This window comes from Rhineura floridana, chromosome 7 (genome assembly GCF_030035675.1).
Source record: "Rhineura floridana isolate rRhiFlo1 chromosome 7, rRhiFlo1.hap2, whole genome shotgun sequence".
Taxonomy (NCBI): Eukaryota; Metazoa; Chordata; class Lepidosauria; order Squamata; family Rhineuridae; genus Rhineura; species Rhineura floridana.
Window position 1 is genome coordinate 124718522 of NC_084486.1, and position 20264 is coordinate 124738785.

Here is a 20264-nt window from a genome sequence, read left to right on the forward strand (position 1 = left end):
CGCCACATCCCATGTCAGAAGTGTGAAATGTTCAGAGAAATCAATGGAGAAATTCAAGATTTTAGTGTAACTCTGAGAAGGCAGCAGCAGGTCCACCAATAAAAGATAGCAACAAAAACAGACATTCCTACTTTTTCTAGGTCTTATTTTTTTGTGGGGATTTCATTTTTTAATGTTTCATTGTAACAACACTAATACCATTAAGACTCGTCGGTTTTGCTACAACTAACTGGCACAGCTATTCTTCCCACTATTTCTTATCTCTGGGATGTCACCCTATAATATATAAGATTTTTTCTTTCTATCATACTTTGCAATTTCCTATAAGGCGCTTACGGGCTTGCTGGGCAGTGCGCGTGTCATGTGACCCGGCTCTCACGTGACCGCTTCCTCTGTATAGTTCCCGTAGCCAGCTGAGCTAAGCTCGCCCCGTCAAGATGGCGGCGCTCGAGGAAGAGGTGCAAGCGCTGCTTGACGGGGACTCATTGCCCGAGGAGAATGTCTGTTCTGCGCGGAAGCCGATGTCGGCATTGTGCGACCCGCACCGGCTGGCTCATCGGATGTTGGTCCTGTCACTCATGTGCTTTCTGGGCTTCGGTGAGTGAGGAGAGAAGGAGGAAGTTGGACGGTTTCTGATCTGTGATAAGCTCCTATAGTTAAGCAGGCTCCTGGGGGTGGGGGGTATGCGTTGGAAGGAGCGGCGAAACTTTAAGTCCCTGATAGCTTCTTGATTGTGTGATCAGAAGGGCGATGCAAGCATGTTTTAAGAAACAGATGACATGCGGTGAGTGATCTCGGGAACATGCCAGGAAGTATTCTATCTATATGTTTTCTCCATCTCATTCAGGGCGACGCTAGACTCGGGGTTGATGGTCTTCATTTTACATGGTGAAACGCTATGTAAATTGTTGTGCAAGCAGCAGAATGGGGAAGCATCAATATGCGGGGGGGAGGGACTCCTAAATAAACAGGGAAGTAAAGCGGTGGATAGTGACTTGGAGTTTCAGTGTTTAACTATCCTCCCCTTCTTCCCTACATTAGGGTTTGTACCATACTCTAAAAAGAAGCAGTGCTTTAAAGCATATCAGTGGGACATAGGAAGCTGTCTTATGCTGAGGCAGATATTTGGTCAGTCTATCTAGTTCGGTACTGATTGTGCCAGCCATCCTCAACCTGATGTTACATGTTTGGGGCTACAACTCCCATCAGTCCCAGCCAGCATGGTCATGTGGTATGAGGCTGAGTGGAGGTACAGGACACCAGGTTGGGTATGGCTGGTCTACAATCTTGCCAAGCTGCCCTCGAATTTCAGACAGGCATTTCCCCCTGCCTTGCCTAGAAATGCTAGGGAATGAACCTGGACCCTTGGCTATGATCCTTCCCCATGAGAAACATTAACTATATGCTGCAAGGCTGCTGAGTCCTGAGAAGAAAAGGGGAAAGCAGAGACATAGATTCTCCTGTCCCGCAGACTCCGTGCTCCTGAGCGATCAGAGAACGGAGGTATATTTTCTCCTGCCTCTTTCCATTGTGGTGTTTTTGTGGATCCAAATTGTTTATCATTATTGCCATTATAAAGCTTCTCAGGATTATTATTATTTTTAAAAAAGAAATCTCAGTTTTTTTGTTCTTTTTAATTCTCCTGTATAGGCAGCTACTTTTGCTATGACAACCCAGCAGCTTTGCAGACACAAGTTCAAAAGGTGAGTGGAAAGCAAAATATCTGTAACATGTTGAATTCTACCCCTTTCCCACCAAAGTGATTACCTTTTAGTACTACTAATGTAGTCAGTAACTTCGAAGAAAAATCAATATTGTGTTGATCTTGTTTTTTAAAAAAAGGCCTATAACCTGATTGCTGGTTCAGGCCTTGACAACACAGATAATATGGCTAAGTATGATGTGATTGAAGTCCTAGGTTTGATTATCTGAAGATGAATCCAAGGAAAAACTAGTACTGCCCAAGATATGTGCACTTCCTTCAGAGTTTATCAATGATACCATGTAATTTTCACTACTCTAATACAAATAGTTGTAATATAAGTAGGTTGCAGTCCTGAAGACGCCTAGTAGGGAATAATCCCCGTAGAACAGTGGCGTTTACTTCAAGTTAATATGAACAGGATTGTACAAATCAGAACTCTGCTGTAGAACGCTAGCTGGATTAGATTTACCAATTATCCAGCTTCTGATGGAGTGGCAAATCTGTGGCCCTTCAGATGTTCTTGGATTCCAGATCCCATCAGCCCCAGCCAGCAAGCCCAATGGCAGGGATGATCGTAGTCTAGCATCATCCATATTCTAAATGAGTGTCCCCTGTTTCTTTCAATACACAGTTGCCTCTTAAGACATTTTTGGAAGTAACTACATGTCTTAGGGTCACCAAAAATTGGAATCGACTTGAAGACAGTCCATTTCCACAAGTCTTCACATCAGCCAGCATATCCCAAGACTACTGTTTCTATCCAGGAAAGCAAAGACGTACTCAATTGCTCTGTCTTCTGACTTTAAAATGCCAGAAGAAAGAATTTTCTGACTCTCCAATATCTGGAAAAAGCACGCACAGCCACCTTGAAGTGCTGTTTCAGCCACTGCAATAGTACAAGCAGGTAGAGGATGGGGAAAGGTGCAGGCAGTGGAAGGAAAAGGGAATGGAACAGCAACAAATTATTTGCAGGTCTTCTTTGAATGATAGTTGTGACAATAAATGTTGCTTTGACTGCTTTGGAAGATGGGTGGGATGTAAGTATAATGCACTTAAATAAATAGTATTGCCAATAGAAGCACAGAGGCTCTATTGTAGCAAAGGGAAGAAAATCCTTATATGAATACAGTAGGGCCCCGCTTCCCGATGTTCCGCTTCCCGGCGTTCTGCTAATGCGGCGGCTTTCGTTTTCAATTTTAAAGCCGCTTGTGCGCCATTTTCGCATCATTTTCACGTGACGCGCCCCATTAAAGTCAATGGGGTTCCGCTTTACGGCGTTTTCTGCTTTACTGCAGGGGTCCAGAACGGAACCCGCCGTATAAGCGGGGCCCTACTGTACATTATTTCCATACGCAGATCTCCCCCATGAGTGCTGAGGCTCATGTTCCCCGCCTTCCATCAGCCGTGATGGATCCAAAAGTTCTTTTCCAAAGTTCTTTTCTTCTAGTCAGTGTCCAGGAACTCTACTTATCTTTGTATAGGGAAGGGGGCAGATGACCAGCTCTCATGGAAATCTGCATGGAGTTGTAATGAAAAGCATTTCATTGGATGGATGTTTCTTTATGAATGTCGTACAACTAAAGTGGTGCCAAAAGATAGTAATTCTTATGTGTACTCTTCCATTTAGGATATGAAAGTGAACACGGCTGCATTCATGGCACTCTATGCCTGGTATTCTTGGCCCAATGTGGTTCTCTGTTTCTTTGGAGGCTTTATGATAGACAGAGTCTTTGGAATAAGGTAATTGTCTAATCTGGAAAAAACATAAATTGATTCACATGGTTTCTTTATGGTTAAACAATTATGAGATATATTTAGCAGGATAAATGCATGTTAATGTTCACTTAGTTGTCTCTTCAAAATACACTGGAGTTTTGCAGTCTAGTGTTCAGAGATGACCAGGAGAATTTTATTTCAGTGTTAGTCAATAATAATGAGGGTTTTTGTATATTGGCAATTCTATCTAATAATTTGAACCATGTGAAACTCCTTGTCAATAGAAATTTGGCAGGCTTTCTTTCAAGAGTCTCTTTATTGTTCAGACAGGCCATTAGAACATGAATTGTTAACAACTAATTTTTATTGGTTATTGACGTTGATGTTTTTACTGTTATTATCATAGTATTGTAATGTGTTTTACACTGCCTTGTTATATTTCCTATGTAAGTGTGGCTTATAAATATTTAAATTTTAAGTCTTCATTTTCTTGCAGGTGGGGCACAATAATATTTAGCTCTTTTGTCTGTGTTGGACAGGTAAGTAATATTTGTGTATGTCAGACCTCCTCTCTTGTGCTGGCCCCGATCCCACCACTAGGAATCACTTCCTGACACATGAAAAGCAATGCTGCCCTGAGATTTTGCCTTAGTCTCCTCCTTTAACAGATTGCTATTAAGTGTCTAGATACACTTTCAGGCCACAACCCCTTTAAAGACTACAGTCTTTAGATACCTGCTGCTGATACACTAACCATTCACCTCTACCACCATAGATACTGGTTCCAGCTTTGGTTTTTGCTCTGCCCACCCTTCTTCTCTGTATGAACCTAGCCAAGGATCAGGCGTGTTGTTAAACCAAACAGATTTATTAAATAACACTGGGAATAAACAAGATTACTTTGATTTCAGTTGTCATGTGTGTGGTTACATATAAATGATCTTCAAGATATTATAGTTTCTCTTACTTCATATACTTTAGTCCTAAACCTGCCTCACGACCCATCTAAATACACATCCACCCCTCACCCTCTTCAACCCAAAACCAGAACCGAACCCCGGTCATTCTCCCATATATACATTCAACCACCCAGATGCTCAGCCAATCACAACACAGCATTCCTCAACATTCCATCATGTGTACTCCCCCCTCCCAACTCACTCTGCTTACCATATTTAATCTACAAAACCGGCACATAGCATAAATATTATACAAACACTACAGGGGCATCACAGTGTACTTTTCAGTATGCATAGGTCCCAAAGAATTCTAAAACTGCTTAATCTGCTTTTTCAGCAAGTGACTAGCTAACAATTCAAGTGTATATATATCTGTAAGTAAGAACCACTGAGTTCTGTAGTACTTACTCCCAAGAAAGTGTGTATAGGGTTGCAACATAAAATACTTGTCTATGACATGGCTCCAGTATCTTATTGAAATATGTTGCATATTCCTTTTTTACAGGTTATTTTTGCTATGGGAGCAATATGTAATGCTTTTTGGCTGATGGAAACTGGCAGATTTGTATTTGGGTGAGTTCCTATATCAATTGTACATCAACATTTGCTACATACCCCTCTCTGTTTTTCAAAAACAGACAGCCCATATGAAACCTTATATTGAAAAATACCCTGAAAAGTGGTTAACACTTCAGTCTTGAAACTGAAGAATTGGATTTTTTGCCTTTTGATTTTCCAGATAGACCTTTTCTGAAAGTAAAACTTGCATACCAACATGGATACATTGCTCTGTTGAGAAGGCCAGTATTTCGTGTATGTTGCTTCAAATGCCTATATTCATGAATTTCCTTGCTTCATTTAGGATTGGTGGAGAGTCCTTAGCAGTGGCACAAAATACCTATGCTGTCAGTTGGTTTAAAGGAAAAGAATTAAACCTTGTGTTTGGACTACAACTCAGTATGGCTAGAATTGTAAGTCTAAAACTCAATTTGTTTCTTCTCAGTCATTACTACCACAAACCTATGATATTCAGCAGTGTCAGCCTGACTATGGAACAACTTATGCTTGTGCAGTAGGATTTCCCCCCCTTCTCCCTCACCCCCGTGCCTCCCAGATCTACTTCAGAGGGTTGGGAGACCCCCCCCCCCCGAGCAAGTGTGTGTGTGCCTGGGGTGGGGGGAGAAGAATGGGAAGTCCTGTTGATAGTTCAACTAAGTGGCAAAAAGTGGCAAGCTGATTCAGAGTATAGCAATTTTTGTGTGCAAAGGCCATCCAACAAATCTGTTCATCTGCCTAGTTCAGGGATAGCAAACACAGAGTCCAACAGCATCTGGAGGGCAACAGTTCCCATCTACCCCAGCCTTCAGGGAGAACAGGAGTTGTAGTCCACAGCATTTGAGGGAGGCACCACATTGGCTTCCCCCTTCCCTTGTAGGCCAAATGCTTTGAAGAAAGTAACTGCAGATTTATAGTGGCCTCAAATGATACCTAGAAATCTTTGACTGATATGTGGTAGACTTTGGGTTAAAAAGTATATCCTCCTGCCTGGTTAGTACAAAATGTTGTCTTTTCATATTGTTGTTATGTGCCTTCAAGTTGATTACGATTTATGGTGACACTATGAATCAGTGACCTCCAAGAGCATCTGTCATGAACCACCCTGTTCAGATCTTGTAAGTTCAGGTCTGTGGCTTCCTTTATGGAATCAATCTATCTCTTGTTTGGCCTTCCTCTTTTTCTACTCCCTTCTGTTTTTCCCAGCATTATTGTCTTTTCTAGTAAATCATGTCTTCTCATTATGTGTCCAAAGTGTAATAACCTCAGTTTCATCATTTTAGCTTCTAGTGACAGTTCTGGTTTAATTTGTTCTAACACCCAATTATTTGTCTTTTTTGCAGTCCATAGTATGCACAAAGCTCTCCTCCAACACCACATTTCAAATGAGTTTATTTTTCTCTTACCCGCTTTTTTCACTGTCCAACTTTCACATCCATACATAGAGATCGGTAATACTATGGTCTTAATGATCCTGACTTTAGTGTTCAGTGATACATCTTTGCATTTGAGGACCTTTTGCTTTCTTCTGATTTCTTGACTATTCTCTCCATTTTGGTTAATGACTATGCCAAGATATTGATAATCCTTGGTGAGTTCAGTGTCCTCATTGTCAACTGTAAAGTTGCATAAATCTTGTCGTTACTTTAGTCTTTTTGACATTCAGCTGTAGTCCTGCTTTTGTGCTTTCCTCTTTAACTTTCATCAGCATTCATTTCAAATCATTACTGGTTTCTGCTAGTAGTATGGTATTGTTTGCTTATCTTAAATTATTTATATTTCTCCTCCAGTTTTCACCAGGGCTGTGGAGTCGGCACCAGACTTTCGACTCCCGACTCCTCTATTTTTCTACTGTCCAACTCCGACTCCTTCATAAATGGCAAATGTATATTAACTAGTAATAACAAATTTACTGTAGTAAAATGGTAGCACAAGGCATTTTATCACCACCACATGAATCCAGAGCTTGGAAAAGTTACTTTTTTGAACTACAACTCCCATGAGCCCAATCCCTGGGGCTGATGTGAGTTGTAGTTTAAAAAAATAACTTTTCCAAGCTCTGGATTCATGTGGTGGTGATGATATGCCTTGTGCTACCATTTTACTACAATAAATTTGTTATTACTAGTTAATATACATTTGCCATTTATGAAGGAGTCGGAGTAGGTTCATTTCTACCAACTCCGACTCCACCCAAAATTGCTCCCGACTCCATGACTCCAACTCCACAGCCCTGGTTTTCACACCTCCTTCATCTTGGTCCAGTCCCACTTTCTGTATATGTTCTGCGTCTAAATTAAACAAATAGGGTGATAAAACACACCCCTGTCTCATGCCTTTTCCGATGGGGAACCAATCAGTTTCTCCATATTCTGTCCTTACAGTAGCCTCTTGTCCAGAGAATAGGTTGCACATCAGGACAATCAGATGCTGTGGCACCTCCATTTCTTTTAAAGCATTCCATAGTTTTTCATGATCTACACCAGCCTTGTCCAACCTTTGGGTTCCCAGATGTTGCTAGACTGCAACTCCCATCAGGCCCAGCCAGCATGGCCAATGGTCAGGAATTATGGGAATTGTAGTCCAGCAACATCTGTGGCCCAAAGGTTGGACAAGGCTGATCTACACAGTCAAATGCTTTGCTGTAATCTAGAAAGCACAGGGTGATTTTCTTCTGAAATTCCTTGGTCCATTACATTATCCAATGTATGTTTGCAATATGATCTCTGGTGCCTCTTCCCTTTCTAAATCCAGCTTGGATGTCTGGCATTTCTCGCTCCATAGATGGTAAGAGCCTTTGTTGTAGAATCTTGAGCATGACTTTACTTGCATGGGATATTAAGGCAATAGTTCGATAATTACTGCATTCCCTGGGATCCCCTTTCTTTGGAAGGGATATATGTTGAACGCTTCCAGTCTGTGGGCCATTGTTTAGTTTTCCATATTTCTTGACAATTTTTTGTCAAAATTTGGACAGATTCAGTCTCAGTAGCTTGGAGCAACTCTGTTGGTATGCCATCTGTTCCTGGTGATTTGTTTCTTCCAAGTATTTTAAGAGCAGCTTTCAGCTCACATTCTAAAATTTCTGGTTCTTCATCATACGGTTCCTCCATGAATGAATCTGTCATCATTGCATCTCTTTTATAGAGTTCTTTAGTGTATTGTTTCCATCTTCCTTTTATTTCATCTTGGTCAGTCAGTGTGTTCCCCTGTTGATTATTCAACATCCCTACTCTTGGTTTAAATTTCTCTTTCATTTCTCTAATCTTTTGGAAAAGGGCTCTTGTTCTTCCCTTTTTGTTGTCCTCTTCTATTTCTGTACAGTAACTATTGTAATAGTTCTCTTTGTCCCTACTTACTAGTCACTGTATAGTTGCATTTAGGGTTCTGACTGTGTTTCTGTCTCCTTTTGCTTTTGCTTTCCTTCTCTCTTTAAATATTTTAAGAGTTTCTTCAGTCATCCATTGAGGTCTTTCTCTCTTTTTAACTAGAGGTATTGTCTTTTTGCATTCTTCCCTGATAATGTCTCTCACTTCACTGCATACTTCTTCTGGTTCTCTGTCAACTAAGTTTAAAGCCTCAAATCTGTTCCTTATTTGATCTTTATATTCTTCTGGGATGTTATTTAAATTGTATTTTGGCATTATGATTGCTTTGTTCTTCTTTTTTAGCTTTACTCTGATTTTCGATACTACCAGTTCATGATCTGTCCCGCAGTCTGCTCCTGGTCTTTTTTTTCGCAGAAAGTATGGAACTTCTCCATCTTCTGCTGCCAATTATATAATCAATTTGATTCCTATATTGACCGTTTGGTGATGTCCACATGTACAGTCGTCTTTTTGGTTGCTCAAAAATTGTGTTGGCGAGAAACAAATTATTGGCTTCACAGAATTCAATAAGTCTTTCTCTTGCTTCATTTCTGTCTCCTAAGCCCCATTTCCCCACAATTCCTCGTTCTTCTCTGTTCCCTACTTTTCCGTTCCAGTCCCCCATGTTTATCATCACATCTTATTTTGGTGTGCGATCAATTTCCTCCTGTACTTCCATGTAAAATCTCTCCAATTCCTCTTCTTCCGCATTTGCCCTTGGAGCATAGACTTGGATGATGGTTATGTTAATAAGTTTCCCATTTAATCTCATTGATATCACTCGCTCAGACCTTGCGTTGTAGCTCCTATTTGCTTTTGCTATATCACTGCTTGCTATTAAAGCAACCCCGTTTCTTCTTAATTTCTCATTTTCTGCAGAACATATTTTGTAGTTGCCTGATTGAAAATGTGCCATTCCTGTCCACTTTAATTCATTCACTCCAAGTCTTTGCATATATTTGATAGTAAAAATTCTCACTTCATATAACTGAAGCAATATTAAGAGCATGAGCAGCATAACTATAACCTCTTTCAGCATTATGTCCAGTCAGATTCTGTGGAAGACTCTTTGCTTAGGGCATGATGATGGCCTTTCTCTGTTGATGATCACAGCAGTGAGTTGTATCCAGCTAAGACATAATTGGAACAGACCCATTGAAATCAATAATTTGTGTTTTAATGGGGCACGTTTATTGTTTGTTTTGATTATGAATGTTTTTGTACTTCGTAAGCCACTTAGAAGGCTATTTTGGCATTAAGAGGTATAAATAAAAAAAAAATGAATATGACTGACTTTAAGTCCAGTGGTTTCAATGGGTCTACTGTTGACTGTGATGGCTACATATAACTCAGTGCCTCAAAACTAAGACATTTTAATCTGTTTTAGCTGATGGCTGCAAATCTAGCTCCTGTGTCTTTTCTTCAGTCTCTAATGCTTTCTATACAGTATAGTTCCACTGCATTAAAAAAACCCCAACCCAATAAATTTAATTAGGAGTAACTCAAAACTTGAATAAAGTCTATGATTTGGTATTGCTCACTAATGTACAAAATATAAAGTACAGGTCATTTCCTAGAAAATATCTGACCTGGAAAATATATTTAAGTTGTTCATAATGTCTGGACTTCTGAGTGCTGATTAAATATTTGAATTTGGGGGCATGCTGTGTGCAAATTGAATATTCAAATCTGAATCTTATTTGAAGGGTTATTGTGGGCCTGTTTTAAAAGCAGTTGAAAATATGCTCTACAGTTGTAGATCATCTCTCTTCCAGGGGAGCACTGTCAATATGAATATTATGGGATGGGTGTACTCCAAAGCGCAAGATCTGCTTGGTTCTACAGGTCACACCACTCTTGGTGTAGCACTCTTGATAGGTTAGTAAATAATATCAATATTAACTTTGGTATGAATAACTTGATATCCATTGTGATGAACTGGAAGATTATGGGTTGTTACTTGGAGTAGACCCATTTAAACTAGTGGCCTTATCTTTGTAATCACAGACATAATGTCCATCGATTTCAGTGGGTCTTCTCTGAGTATAGTTCAGTTAGATACACCACTGAGGCTTGATATTCAGCTCTACAAATGCTATAAACTCACTTTTTATTGTAAACTACAGGTTCTTATTAGCTTCAGGTTGAGGTTACATGATGGCATCACCTATTTGCTGTGAGCCATGATGAACTTCTGATCTTGACATCAGAGAAGATGCTACCTTGGAATTATCTGAACCCTAGATCAGAGAGGGAGAGGGAGAGAGGGGGGAGGAGAGAGACAGGGGGGAGGGGGGAGAGAGAGAGGCTGGCACCATATGCAAGCTGACACAATAAAAACAAGTCAGCTAGAAGGCTGCAGCATGTATGTAGCCTATGCAAGTCTGTTTTCAAGATGGAATTTGAACTGGAACAACCATACTGAATTAAACATCTGTATTAAACAGTGAACTATATGTGCTTAATATACTCATCTATGCTTTTAAGATGTTTTTAAATATATTTTGTTTTAATATATTTTAAAGTCTGTTTTTAAGACGTTTTAGAGTGTTTTTAGTGTTTTGTTTGCCATCCTGGGCTCCTTCTTGGAGGAAGGGTGGGATATAAATTTAATATTATTTATCATAATGATAATGCTGTTATTGTCATTATCATCAACTGTGGTGTTCTCAGCACTGCATACATTACATGGGGTCTAGCCTGTCTCTAGTTTCTTACCCAGTAACCCACTACTGCTGTCACTTTTGGACAACTAGTAAATACAGTAAATCTAAAGCTGAACTGCATAACATTTTAGTAGGAACTGGAACTCTTTGCCTTTTAATTTGGCAAAAGACTTCCTGTATGTATTTATATATTTGTGTTCATAAATATTACAATATAAATAATATTACATTTATAAATTTGTATTTATTTTTATTTAACCATTTATATGCTGCTTATAGTTAGAAATATTAAGGCAGCTTACAGCAATTAAAATACAAATTAAAAGCTCATCGGATAACAGTTAATAACCCATTTATAAGATAGCCTTGTGTGACGGCATAATTCATTCTGGGATTAGTTGATTCTATTCTAATTGTCTCTGTGCTTCATTATAATTGCCTTGCCATGCCATGCAAAGTTACATTGGCATTCAAAGAGGATGATTAGCCCTGTTAGTGAAGGACTGAGTCAGGCATGCATGAGTATAACTCAATGATGTCACAGCTCAATTTGTGAACTGCCTGTATTTTTTGTAAAGCACCTGGAAATCCCCCTTGAATGAATGGTGGTATACAAATGTAGTAACTGGTGATAAAGGTAGTGGTACCTCATGGTGGCTGCTTCACACATGTAAGTCATTGCTTAATTATGCAGTGACTGGGTAAAAACTTGGATGGAATTGGCAGTTTCACTTGTTACCATTTATGAGGAACTTCTGCTGTTAACAATGTAACTGTCTCCCAATTGCAGGTGGTGTGTCATGCATCTTTTCTCTAGTCTGTGCTCTCATTCTTGCTTATCTGGATAAAAGAGCAGAGAAAATTCTTTGCAAAGAGCAGGGGAAAACTGGTAAGTGGGTGTCAGTTTTCAGTAATAGTATCTTAAGCTGCAGTCCCAACCATATCTACTCAGAGGTAAGTCCTATTGAATTCGGTGGGGCTTCCTCCCAGGAAAGTGGAGTTAAGATTGCAGTTTTAGTTTCTAAAAGTGTGTGTACTGGCGAAGGTAGAGGCAAATGCTTTGAACTTGTTTTCCCCACTCACTTCCCAGAATGCATGTGAAGGTTTCCCATCCCTTCTACTCATTTTGAAATGTCCTAATTTTGCCTCTCTCATGATTCTAGAGCTGTTGAGAAACTGCAGCTGCTGCTCTCCATCAATGAGATACTGCAAGACGGAGTCAATTGCAAGAAGTGGGAGGACTGATTTTAGTTGACCTTAGTGTAGATATTTAGTGTTTGCCCTCTACAAACACCAGCCATTAGTATTTATCTCTGGCCTCCAACAGAGCACTTTTTCCAAATGTTGAAGCCCAAATAGAGTAGTTAAGCAGTTGATAAAGACTGCCCTGGATGGCAGTCCCATCTTGCTATTAGGCATGCCACGATCTCCTGAGGTGATTACCCACCTGTTCAAATCTAAACTGATGGTGCGGTGGCAGGACCTGTTTGAAAGTCACAAATGATTTGAGCTCAACTATTCCTTTCAGAGGGAAGGACCCTAGCTCAGTGGCAGAGCATGTTCTTTCCTCCTTCAGACTGGAGAATGAATTGCGCTTACAACCTAAATTTCAGCAGTAGGAAGGAGTCCTATAAACAAGTAATGTAAATCTAATGTACTGTGGCTTGTGGTAGGTGTTCAGTGAGTGAATATTCTAACTGTGTGGATAAATAAACCTTTTCAAAAAGAAACCTCAGCATAAAGTTCAACTTCTTTGAATCGGTCTTTTAGAAATGCGGTTTAGTTGAGTTGATGTGGATGTTTCTCTTTTCTCAAGGTGAAGTGATTAAATTAACCGATGTGAAAGACTTTTCGTTGTCCTTATGGCTGATATTTATTATCTGTGTTTGTTACTATGTGGCCGTCTTCCCTTTCATTGGACTTGGAAAGTAAGTGAAAATTTTAACAAGATTCTAGACTTGCCACTTTGTTACTTTTTACAAATATTTGATATATCTCATCTTTTTTAAAAAACTGTTCTGTGTTTTCCATCATTTTGATTTAGAGCGTCCTCTCAGATGGGTTGCTGTTCTTCGGGTGTAGGCTGCTTTGGGCACATCTATGTAGAAAAGCAGCATACAAATTTAAGTAGTAGTAAATCTGCAAGAAATTTAGAGAGGGCCAAAGTGCTATAGGAGGCACTGAGCAATAGAAAGCAGTCAAACACTTGAAACTTTTTTTTTTCAAGTTTATTTTTTATTGACTTCCGATTTGTCGCCGGTCAGTTATAAGTATATAATATATATCCAACCTGTCCCTTGATACATTACAAAGTCACTTTCCTCCATAAGCTATCTTAAATAATCATCAAATCCCATTATCATTTCATTTTGATCTTTCCGCAAAAAGTCCAAGAGAGGTTTCCGCTCCTTGAGAAATATATCTATCGATTTATCTCTAAGTAAACATGTCAGTTTGTCCATCTCTACTAAGTCCATTAATTTCAATAGCCATTCTTCCATTGTTGGTATTAGTTCCATCTTCCACTTTTGCGCATACAATAGTCTTGCTGCCGTAATCATGTATAGCGTTATTCTTCCATGCTTCTTTTCTAGCTGTTTATCCATAAAGCCCAATAAGAAAAATTCTGGCTTTGATTGAATATTTATCTTTAAAATTTTTTGTATCATCCCACCTATCTGTGCCCAGAATACTTTCGCCTGGTTACACCCCCACCACATATGATAAAATGATCCTTCTAGGTATTTACATTTCCAACAAATACTAGAAACATTATACATTTTTGATAACTTATCTGGGGTCATGTACCAACGATACATCATTTTATAAAAAATTTCTTTAAGGTTGTAACATAATGTAAATTTCAATCCATTTTTCCACATATTTTCCCATTGTTCCATTTGTATATTATAACCAAAATTTTTAGCCGATTGTACCATGCATTCTTTTACTTGTTCTTCCTCAATTTCCATTTTTAACAAAAGTTTGTACATTTTTGCAATTATACGTTCATCATTTATACATAGACATATTTCAAATTCAGATTTATTTATTTCAAAACCATACATTTTCTTATCCATTTTATATCTTTCCAACAGTTGTAAGTATGCAAACCATTGAAAACTATATCCTTCTTTTATTAGTTGTTCTCTCTGTTTCATTGTACTTTCTCCATGAACATTCTCTAATAATTCTTGATAAGTTAACCATTTATCTTTTCCTGGCATTTCCCTTCTATAAAATGCTTCTTGACTTGAGACACATAACGGTATTTTAGAGCAAAACCTTATTTTATATCTATTCCATATTTTCAACAAAGGATGTCTTATAAAATGGTTATTAAAGTCCACATTAACTTTTACTTTGTCATACCATAAATATCCATGCCATCCCCACTTCAAATTATAGCCTTCCAAATCCAGTAGTCTTTTGTTTCTCAGTAAAATCCATTCCTTTAACCAAACTAAACAACAAGCAGCAAAATAAAGTCTTAAATTCGGTAGTCCCAATCCTCCTCTTTCTTTAGAATCTTGTAATAATTTAAATTTAATTCTTGGTTTTTCCCCCTGCCATACAAATTTAGAGATGTCCTTTTGCCATTGTTTAAATGGTAAATCAGAAAATATTACAGGTATCGTTTGAAACAAAAACATCATTTTCGGTAATACATTCATTTTTATTACTGATATTCTACCCATTAATGACAGTTGTAATTTACCCCATCTTGACATATCTTTCTTAACCTCTGTCCATAATTTTTCATAATTATTATGAAACAAATTTGAATTTTTATTTGTCAAAATAATACCTAAATATTTCACCTTTTTCTCTATTGTAAAATCTGTTTTATCAATTAACTCTTTTTGTTCTTGTACAGATAGATTTTTCACCAACATCTTTGTTTTTTGATTGTTAATTTTAAAACCCGCTAATGGTCCAAATTCTTTTAGTTTATCCATCAGTACATTAATTCCTTCCAGAGGATTTTCTAATACAATCATCAAATCATCAGCAAACGCTCTCACTTTGTATACTTCTTTTTTTATCTTTAGTCCCGAGATCCTTTCATCTTGCCCTATATCTCTAAGCAGCACTTCTAAGACCAAGATAAACAAAAGGGGGGATAACGGACATCCCTGTCTTGTACCCTTTTGTATTTCACATGATTCCGTTAAATCCCCATTGACAATTATCTGTGCCTTCTGATCTGTATAAATCGACCTTATCCATCTAATAAAATTATCTCCAAAGTCCATTTGTTCCAGAACCTTAAACATAAATTTCCAATTCAAATGATCAAACGCTTTCTCAGCATCTAAAAAGATCAAAGCTGCTTGTTTATCATTTCGTTGTTCCAAGTATTCTAATGTATTCAAAACATTCCTAATATTATCACGTAGTTGTCTTTTGGGTAGAAATCCTGATTGATCTTCCTGGATAAATTGCTGCAATATTATTTTCATTCTTTCTGCCAGGATCATTGTAAATAATTTATAATCATTATTCAATAAGGATATTGGTCTATAATTTTTTATTATAGTTAAATCCTGTTCCTCTTTAGGTATTAATGTTATATTAGCCTTTTTCCAGCTATCAGGGATTTTTCCCTCTTTCAGAATAGAATTCATGGTATACTGTAAAGGTAATAAAAGCTCCTCCTCTAAACATTTATAATATGCTGCTGGTAATCCATCAGGCCCTGGTGTTTTACCTAGTTTAGCTTTACTTATAGCTTCAGATAACTCTCTTAACGTGATAGGACCATTAATAGCTTGTTTCTGGAGATCTGTAATTTTAGGCAAGCTCTGTTTAGATAAATACTCTTCTATCCTTTCAACGGGAATTTCTTGACATTTATACAAAGTTGAATAATACTGATAAAAAACCTTTTGAATTTTTACATTATCTGTCAAGATCTCATCTCCTTCATGTATCTTTAGAATAACATTTTTTTGTCGTTCTTTTCTTAATTTATACGCCAACCATTTCCCTGCTTTATTTGCAAATTCAAAGTTCCTTTGTTTGGCAAAAGTTATTTTTCTTTCAATTTCTCCCACTGTTAACATTGATACTTGCTTCTGTAACATTTTAATTTGGTTTACAATAGAAACCTTCATGTATCTTTAGAATAACATTTTTTTGTCGTTCTTTTCTTAATTTATACGCCAACCATTTCCCTGCTTTATTTGCAAATTCAAAGTTCCTTTGTTTGGCAAAAGTTATTTTTCTTTCAATTTCTCCCACTGTTAACATTGATACTTGCTTCTGTAACATTTTAATTTGGTTTACAATAGAAACTTTAGTTGGGTACTTTTTCAACTTTTTCTCTTTTTGTTTTATTTCCTCCAAGATTAATTGCATTTTCTGTTGTTTCTTCTTTTTTAGTTCGGAGTTATATTGAATAAAATATCCCCTCATAAATGCTTTACTTGTATCCCAAACGATAATGTCATCTGTTCCTTTATATAAATTGTGTTCAAAAAACTCTTTTAATTTCTTCTTACAATCTTGTACTACTTTGTCATTCTGTAATAAGAATTCATTTAATCTCCATCTAAACCCAAGGTTTTTCTTTTTGGAAATTAATATCACAGGGTTATGATCAGAGAAAGTTTTTGGTAATATGTCCATCCTAGAAATATTCTTCACTAAGTTTTTAGACATCCAAATCATATCGATCCTCGAAGGTTTTATGTCTTTCTGAAAAATATGTAAATTCCTTTGCATTATCATTTATGTATCTCCAAGTATCTACCAATTCTAAATTATCTATCAATTCAAAACAAATCTTCGGAAGTTTACCCTGTGTCTCTCTGATATTTTTCTCAGAAAGTCTGTCAATTTGTGGTAAAATTACCCCATTCCAATCCCCCATAACACACCAGTTATCATATGAGAAATCTAATAATTTTTCCATAAGTCCCCTATAGAACTTTGTTTTGCCTTCATTTGGTGCATAAATACCCACTATCAACGTCTTTATACCCTGTAAGATAATTTCAACCCCCACAAATCTACCACTATCGTCCGATAGGACCAATTTAGGAGATAATTGTGGATTAATATAGAGAACAACACCATTTACTTTTTTCAATCCAGCCGAAATGAATTCCTCGCCTAAATTTTTACAAATCAAATATTTAGAGTCTTTCTTCTTAATATGAGTTTCTTGTAGACAAATTATATCCAATTTTAAATTTTTCAAATAATGAAACACCTTTTTTTCTCTTCTGAGGAGTATTGGCTCCATTTATATTCCAGGTTAAATATTTATAATCCATCTTTAAGCATGTAATTTAGAAAAGTCTGTGCCTTTTGCTCCCAATAAACCATCATCTTTTTCTTTCTCTGCATACTCCGTTTGACTCTGCTTCACATGAGTTATTTCCATACCTTTATTTTTATCTTCCTCCATATCTTTTAAAGCTTTCCTCATAAAATCTCTTGCTTTCTGAACTGTATTCAAACGATACCTCTGTTGTCTAAATATGAAAATCACTCCTTCTGGTATATCCCATCTAAATTGGATTTTACATTGTTTAAGTTTTTCTGTAAAAAAAAGCATATTCTTTTCTCTTACGTAGGAGTCTAATAGGAATTTCTTTCATCACAAATTTCTTTACCATCCATTTTGAGGGCCATACTAAAATGTTGTTGTAGAACCATATCTCTGGTCCTCTTTTTTACAAAATGAACAAGAACATCTCTTGGAACTTTTTTCATTGTTGCATATCTAGAATTAATTCTATAAACTTTGCCTATTTCAAATTCCATCAAATCTTCCAATCCAAGAATTTTGCCAAGACATTTACAACTTTATCTCTGATATCTTCATCTATTTCCTCAGGGATTGCTCGGAATCTCAAACAATATTCTTTGTCTCTGAGTTCCATCACAGCCATGTAATCCAAATCTTTTTCCAGTTCCACATTTAATATATCTGTTCTATTCTCTAAGGTTTGCACCTTTCCTTTAATTTTTTCTACGTCCTCCATTACTTGCCCAATTGTATCTTTAATCTCATCCATCTCTTTTCTCATATAATCCTTTATATCTTCCAAGTCCTGTTTCATTTTACCAAACTCAACTTTCATCTCTTGTCTATCTTGTTTCATTTCTTGTCTCAAATCATTACTCATTGTCTTAATCTCATCCATTATTTTCTGAAACATTTCTAGGGAAGGAGCCCCTTCCTGTATATCAGTTGAACCTCTTCGCTCCAAAGCCTTAGCCATTTTCCTGGTTGCCATTCTTAAGAAGGGCCTTAAATTTCTAATAATAACCACTATTCCACAGCAAAGAAAGCAATCTTTTTCCAGCAACAAAAGAGTTAATATTCCAGGCCTAACATCTAACCAGCTCTAGTGTTATCTCCTGACTCACAGCCTCAGAGCGATTGGTAACATGCGCAGAAGACATATTCATCTAAAAAAAAAGTAATCCAGGAAAAATAGTCCCAAACATATATCTTTTCAAATAATCATCTAGATCAGCTTCTTCTCTTCAGATAGGTTATCCCTCATCCGTTTATATCTTTATTATGTCCAAATTCAAAACGGCTCTTTGCAATAAGAAAAAATAAAGTAAATTATTTAAGTTCCTTCTCCTCCTTACATCCTTGTATAAAAGAGAAAGGTATGACTCACCCAGGGTCCTTTATTACTGATTCTTAAACAAATCTCTTTTACTTTGATATTTTAAACCACATAATAAGATTAGACAGAAGGATGCTCGCCTGTTAAGTCCGTTTAAAAACAAAACGTCTCGCTTAATCAGTTGAGTTTGCTTGAAGTCCTATCTTCGTCCGCAGCTGTTGATTACACCTTCTTTCACAAGAATTCCAACCAACAACAACACCACGAAGCCTCTGTGGATAATCTCTTCGTTTCTCCCTTGCCTAGGAGAAAATTTTTACCAGTTGAAGAACCCTCTAGACTGGTTTTAAACTGAAAAAAGCTTCTTCTGAGGCGGAGCTCGTCTCAGAGGCAACCACAGGCGGAGCAATCCTTCTGGGAAGTTCCATAACACTTGAAACTTTTTCAGCATCTTCTCCTCTACCCGCTTTTTTCCTGCCTCGTTCATGGCACTGCAAGCTGCATTTTAAGTCTGGCTTCTCATCCTTATGAGCTACAAACTTGCCTTGCATAAAAGAGTGTTGACATTTGTGGATGTCACCCTGCTGTCATGGTCAGACCACTTCCTGGTGAAGTTTAGATTTATGGTTCTGATCCTCCCCTGCAGGGGTGGTGGACAGATTAAGATGCTCCACCCCCAGAGACTAATGGAATCCACTGGATTCCTGAATGCCCTGGGGGAGTTCCTGGTAGATAGAGCAGGTGACCCTGTTGAAGTGTGGGAGGGAGGGAGAAACCCCAAGATGCCAAAAAAAGAAAACGTGGGTATAGAAATTCCAAATGGATTTATTGAAGATTTAGAAGAAATATGCCCAACGCGTTTTGGCTGTACAAATCCAAGCCTTCATCAGGGGCAAGTGTAGAAATGGTATAAAATCATCCAATAGTCAAAAGGCAAGTAATCATCATGTGATTTACTTCTTTGTGCAAAGACACAGTTTATTTGCTATTACTTGCCTTTTGACTATTGGATGATTTTATACAATTTCTACACTTGCCCCTGATGAAGGCTTGGATTTGTACAGCTGAAACGCGTTGGGCATATTTCTTCTAAATCTTCAATAAATCCATTTGGAATTTCTATGCCCACGTTTTCTTTTTTTGGCATTTTAGGGTTTCCCCCTCCCTCACTTTGCTACTTTGGATGCCATCCACCCCTTCTTCACGACCCTGTTGAAGCCCTTGTTATGCTGTGGAACAGTGAGGCGCATTGGGCTCCTGACTCGGTTGCCCCCAAGCACCCTCTCTGACATTCCCCCTTCCTAGGGAAGGTGATTGAGAGGGTTGTGGCGCAGCAATTGCAAGTACTCTTGGATGAAACAGATTATCTTGACCCTTTCCAGTCTGGGTTCAGGCCTGGTTATGGGACTGAATTGGCCTTGGTTGCCCTGATGGATGACCTTTATCGGGAGAAGGACAGAGGGAGTGCGACCCTGTTACTCTTACTTGATCTCTCAGCAGATTTTGATACCATTAACCATGGTATCCTTCTGGGCCGACTTGGTGAGATGAGTATTGGAGGCACTGTTTTACAGTGGTTCCGATCCTATCTCCAAGGTCGTTTTCAGAGAATAGCATTGGGTGATTGTCTTTTGACCCCTTGGCAGTTTTGCTGTGGGGTGCCACAGGGTGCCATCTTGTCCCCCATGCTGTTTAACATC

At 37.9% G+C, this 20264-nt stretch overlaps 1 protein-coding gene across 3 annotated transcripts in view; it reads left to right on the top strand.

The window, feature by feature from the left end:
- The first annotated feature begins 385 nt into the window (after positions 1 to 385).
- The window catches only part of MFSD1 (major facilitator superfamily domain containing 1), a 35327-nt gene continuing 15448 nt past the window's right edge, over positions 386 to 20264 (top strand). For 2 of the 3 annotated variants that reach the window (XM_061637176.1, XM_061637178.1), the window contains exons 1-9: positions 386 to 597; positions 1651 to 1703; positions 3333 to 3445; positions 3918 to 3960; positions 4886 to 4953; positions 5243 to 5351; positions 10079 to 10181; positions 11760 to 11858; positions 12786 to 12897. In XM_061637176.1, the coding sequence (XP_061493160.1) occupies positions 438 to 597; positions 1651 to 1703; positions 3333 to 3445; positions 3918 to 3960; positions 4886 to 4953; positions 5243 to 5351; positions 10079 to 10181; positions 11760 to 11858; positions 12786 to 12897 (860 nt within the window). In that variant the 5' untranslated portion in view covers positions 386 to 437. The remainder of the gene's footprint in view (positions 598 to 1650; positions 1704 to 3332; positions 3446 to 3917; positions 3961 to 4885; positions 4954 to 5242; positions 5352 to 10078; positions 10182 to 11759; positions 11859 to 12785; positions 12898 to 20264) is intronic. The other variant, XM_061637177.1, reaches the window with a different exon arrangement.